The sequence below is a fragment of the Frankliniella occidentalis genome, unplaced genomic scaffold (assembly GCF_000697945.3).
Source record: "Frankliniella occidentalis isolate FOCC.00 unplaced genomic scaffold, Focc_3.1 Scaffold101, whole genome shotgun sequence".
NCBI lineage: Eukaryota > Metazoa > Arthropoda > Insecta > Thysanoptera > Thripidae > Frankliniella > Frankliniella occidentalis.
In genome coordinates, this window is record NW_026267230.1 from 198795 (window position 1) to 203467 (window position 4673).

Consider the following 4673-nt stretch of genomic DNA (forward strand, 5'->3'; position numbering starts at 1 on the left):
ATTACCGGCGATTACTAGGGATTACCGGTGATTACCAAGGATTACCGGCGATTACTAGGGATTACCGGTGATTACCAAGGATTACCGGCGATTACCAAGGATTACCGGCGATTACCAATGATTACCGGTGATTACCAGGGATTACCTACTCTGTGTACACCTGATTACCTCAGTCGGGCACCCCTCGGGGAAAGGTCTGCGGGTTTTGTGTCGCCAAGTGCATACTTCTCAGATAGTGGGTAGGTCAGGAATTACTCTTCCCCCGCCACATTTAGGGGAGACCGGGGTCCCATGAGCCATTGCCTGTATCTCGAAAACTATAGGTGGCAGGACCGCGAAAAAAATAGTGATGGCTTCCCCCCAAGAGATGTTGTTGGTAGCCAGAGAGTGGTAGCCCGGGTGTCACTTACGCTGGCGTGAGCTGAGGTCAAAGAAGAACATTCCCCCATTTTGAGGAAAAGTAAATTTTCACATGTAACGGCTATGGTCGCTTTCGGCCATTTATTAATACTTTTCGTTTGCGGTCTTGCTTTGCTGTTGTCAACTAGTCTTAGGCCGTCAATTTGAGCCCGATCCCGAAGCGCTAATCCCAAAACTAACTGTACACCATCACTTTGAATGAAAATGTGCACCTCGGGGACCCATGAGCCATTTGGACCTGGGGTCCCATGAGCCACCCCGTTGTGAAGGGTTTGATACATAAACTATCTTTTGGTGTTACCTAGTGCAACACAAATCGCTGCGCATTTGTCCACCATTGTTTTGGTACACCTTGCCAATGTTGTCATGAATGAATTAATTACTTGTGTATATCTTTGTATATTTCCGAACTGCTTTACTCGAAAATACACAAAAATAAAGAAAAGGATCTTCTCAGCCGAGTCTACAAAGAAATGAACTGTTTGCAAGAACTATTTTTTATCTAAATCGTTAAACTACATGAAAATTAATTTTATACCATTTTTGCATCGGAATTACCGTAAAAATCATTGGTCCATGCGGGTGGCTCCCCGGGCCTGGGGTCCCATGAGCCATTGCAAGGTATTTTTAAATTAAGCCGAACTGAGTCGTGCTTAAAATACGGCATGGGTGCTGTTTGATGGGTAATGAACCACAGTGGCAGCCCCGCCTCAGAAAGTTCAGATATCTCGCCATTTGAAGCCTACAGGTGCGAAAAACAAAAAGTGGCTCATGGGACCCCGGTCTCCCCTACTCTAATCCTACTCGTTCGTGTTTTTCTCGACCTCACCGCGCTCTCTCCATCGGATTTTTGCAGGAGCGTCATGATGGAGCTGCTTCCCGATGACCTGCTGCTCAAAGTAATGCAGTACCTGGACGTCCCGGACCTCTTCGCCTGCCGGCTGGTGTGCAAGAGACTCGGCGCGCTGGCCTTCGATCGAGACGCCTGGCGCCACCGGAAGCTCGAAACTTCGTTCCACGACGGCTTGTTCCCCTGGTAACGATTTACCCATTCTCAGACGAGATTAAGACGAAAGTAAGAGGCCGGGCGCAGCCCTCAATAAGCCCTTACTCTCGTCTGAAATTGGACTGAATAAAATCTGTAGTCGGTCTTGTCATTACACGATAAATACATCGTCTTTGGTTTTCAAGCAGGTTTGGAAAAACCAAGACATTTCCATGTATTTTCTCCGTAAGAGATGGTCGCCTGCTTGGAGACCAAGATGTCGTTTTTAACGTGCATGGCGAGTTTCAGATAGACCTCTGGTGAAATTCGGCAATTTCTTTTAACCAGGGTGGCTGGGCTGCATGCCCCGCGCGCGCCCGCCATGCCCTGCGTGTGCCCAGTGCTGCGCCTGGCGCCGTGTCTACGGGAGTTGGGGCTCGACCTTCCCCCACAACGCTGCCGCCTAGCCTACACGTCTACGAGGTGTGCCGTGGAAGAGTTGAGGCTCTCAATCTGTATGGGACACCGACCAGACAGCAGCTCTGGTGTCTCAAGTGCTTACCAGGCCGCAGCTGTGCTCTCCAGGCAAGAATCTCTCGGCCGACTAAGGCGCCTGCGCTTTGACTTGAACCCTGGAACTGACGCCCCCGCGTTTATTGCGACAATGGCGTCAACACCCGGCTTGGAAGAACTCAGGGTTCTCGAAATATGCGCTCCAGATTGGTCCAACCCTGTTATGGGCTGCACCGTTTTAGAGTCGTCCCTGCGGCTCTTCCAGTACACTCTGTCCAACACTGTCTCGGAGCAGTTCGCGAACTTCATACTGTCCGGTCACGCCGCAACCCTTGAGGTCGTTGACCTAGGAAAGTCGCCGTCTGAAGTGACCTTCAAATCGACTGCGTCCTTGCTCGCCGGCGTGCTGAACCTGCGCGAGCTGACCTGCTGCACCATCCCCGGGCTGGAGGTCTTGGCCAATTGCGAGACGCTCAGGGTCCTTAATCTCGCCGTTGGGACCAAACGTCAACACAAGGCTGCCGGGGCGTCGGCTGCGAAGCTCCTCCGGGGCGCCAAGCACCTGCGCGAAGTGCAACTGGAATACAAGCCCTTGGGGCGCGTCAAAATAAGTGTCGTACGTACGTACGTCCGGCCGTACGTCCGTCCGGCCGACGGCTACCAAACAAAAGTATCATTTAATAGGTGAAATCGCATATTTTCGGAAAGGGGAGAGTAAGAGGATTATTATACTGTGAAAATATGGGCGCTTTCATGCCATGCTGAAAAGAATGGAGCTTTAGAAAGATTGCAGCGGTTTGCAAGCCGCGCTACCGCTGCGGGGCGATAGAGAGCGCTACTGTCGTTGTTTTCAAGTCAAAAGTAAACACTCCAGTGACTCCCATTGTCGGCCACATTCTTAGTTTGAAATGGATTTGGATTTGGAGGGTATTATTGGAGCGATATTGTTGGACGAGTTAATGGCTGAAGATTACTTACGTCCAAACGGCGCTATGGACGACGACGGTAAGGCAACTGGTGGATTGAAGTAATTGAAGTAATGGTTCAATGGTTCATGGGCTGTTAGGTGCCACATATCTGACAAGTATTTTTTAATAATTTTACATCCCTTGGTTTTCAGATGATGCAGATGACGAATTATTCCAGATGAATATAGCTTATTGGAAGCGTTTGGGTGACCCAACATTTAAGCAACACTTTCGGATGGATCGTGGTCCCTTCGAGGTATTTTTCTTATGATTTAATGTGTCATACATGTATTTTGGGTCTTTTTTGTTATGGGTTTGGAATTAACTATGTGTCATTTGTTGCAGTCTCTGGTTGTTGTTGTTGGTCGCCACATGAGTGACAATGGCCTCCTTCAAAGGCAAGGTATGCCAATTGATGAGGCGCTCATGATGACCCTTTGGGCACTTGCTACACCGGACAGTTTTAGGTCCACTGCTGTCACATTTAGGAAGAAAGGACGTGGCTCAGTTCACAACCAATACCGCACTATGATCAAAGTCCTCTGTGACCTTCGTCAGAAATACATACAGTGGCCTTCAAGGTGGGAAAAGCAAGTAATTGCTAGAAATTTTTACGATATGTATGGATACCCAAGTGTACTTGGATGTATTGACGGTACGCATATCAGAATGACTGCTCCATTGGAGCAGCCTCAGCGATATGTTAATAGACATCATGATTACTCCGTACTGGTACAAGCTGTGTGTGATCACAGACTGCTTTTCCGTGACATTTTTGTGGGTCAACCTGGAGCTGTGGGTGATGTCAGGATGTTCCAGAGGAGCCCTCTTGGAATCCAGCTGTTCAGAAGGTTAGATTTAACCGACGACTTACACATACTTGGAGATGGTGCTTATCCTCTATCCTCTAAGGTTTGTAGGGATCGTCACAGTTCCTTGTATTCACTATTGTTCTATAGCACACATTTAATAACTCATTCTCTTGCAGTTATTAGTGCCGTACAGAGATTATGGGAATTTGACACAGCGCCAGCGTTTTCATAATTACCACCTTTCTCGCTGCCGAGCTACCATTGAGAGGGCATTTGCCCTTCTTAAGCAGAAGTGGAGAAGATTGAAATTCTTTCCAAGTTTGAGTATCGAGTATGCTAATATGCATATTGTTGCATGCATGGTGCTTCACAATTTCATTATATTGGAAGAGCAATATGAGGTAAATTCAAAAAACTTGTATGTTATGCTACCACAATTTGCGTCTAGTTACATACTTGATTTTCTTTGTTTCTATGTTAAGGACTTTGAGGATGAACCTGATATGGTACCAGATGATGTTACTGATCAGCAGTTGGCACAACAGGAAAGAGAAGAGGGAATTCTGAAGAGAAATTATATTGCTGCTCTGTTGCATCCTTAGTTAAATTGGTATCACTTCCTCAGCCTGTTATTCCAATAATGTTGAGACTTGCTCTGAATAGTACATTCCTTCTTATGTAAGGATCGGTCTAAGTCTTATTTTTGTGCTGGTTCAATGTTACTTCAATCTTTTTAAATGTTACTTTCAAAGATCTTGTAAAGAATTTCCTTTCTTCTAGTTTTGTTGTCAGCTAGATAGTATTTTTGAAGGAAGTGATTATAGACACGCTTCGTGTAAATATTTTAACAAAAATACACGACGCGTGTCCACAACTCAATAAATGTTATGCGCACGCTCAAAAAAATAAAAGCGCGTGCGCATAATGAAACGACCTGAAGCGACACGCCGCGTGCGGTCAACGGCGTTTCTGTTA

The 4673-nt window shown here is 46.8% G+C and overlaps 2 protein-coding genes across 4 annotated transcripts in view; both read left to right on the top strand.

Moving 5' to 3' along the window:
* Positions 1 to 4673, top strand: part of LOC113211805 (uncharacterized) — a 43089-nt gene that overhangs the window by 32688 nt on the left and 5728 nt on the right. Inside the window, exons 2-3 of one of the 3 annotated variants that reach the window (XM_052269758.1) lie at positions 1277 to 1456; positions 1754 to 2330. The exons of 1 other annotated variant lie outside the window; for it this stretch is intronic. In XM_052269758.1, the coding sequence (XP_052125718.1) occupies positions 1284 to 1456; positions 1754 to 2330 (750 nt within the window). In that variant the 5' untranslated portion in view covers positions 1277 to 1283. Of the gene's footprint in view, positions 1 to 1276; positions 1457 to 1753; positions 2370 to 4673 lie in introns of all 3 variants that reach the window. One more of the 3 variants, XM_052269757.1, reaches the window with a different exon arrangement.
* Positions 2377 to 4484, top strand: LOC113211807 (uncharacterized). Its single transcript, XM_026430292.2, has 4 exons — positions 2377 to 3142; positions 3232 to 3798; positions 3875 to 4099; positions 4181 to 4484. Exons 1-4 carry the CDS (start codon positions 3065 to 3067, stop codon positions 4298 to 4300), a joined length of 990 nt encoding a protein of 329 aa, XP_026286077.1. The 5' UTR covers positions 2377 to 3064; the 3' UTR covers positions 4301 to 4484.

Coding starts and splice junctions, on each gene's coding strand:
- LOC113211807 (XM_026430292.2), top strand. CDS start 3,065: ATGAATATAGCTTATTGGAAGCGTTTGGGTGACCCAACATTTAAGCAA. Junction 3,143..3,231: donor TGGATCGTGGTCCCTTCGAG/GTATTTTTCTTA, acceptor CATTTGTTGCAG/TCTCTGGTTGTTGTTGTTGG. Junction 3,799..3,874: donor CTTATCCTCTATCCTCTAAG/GTTTGTAGGGAT, acceptor ATTCTCTTGCAG/TTATTAGTGCCGTACAGAGA.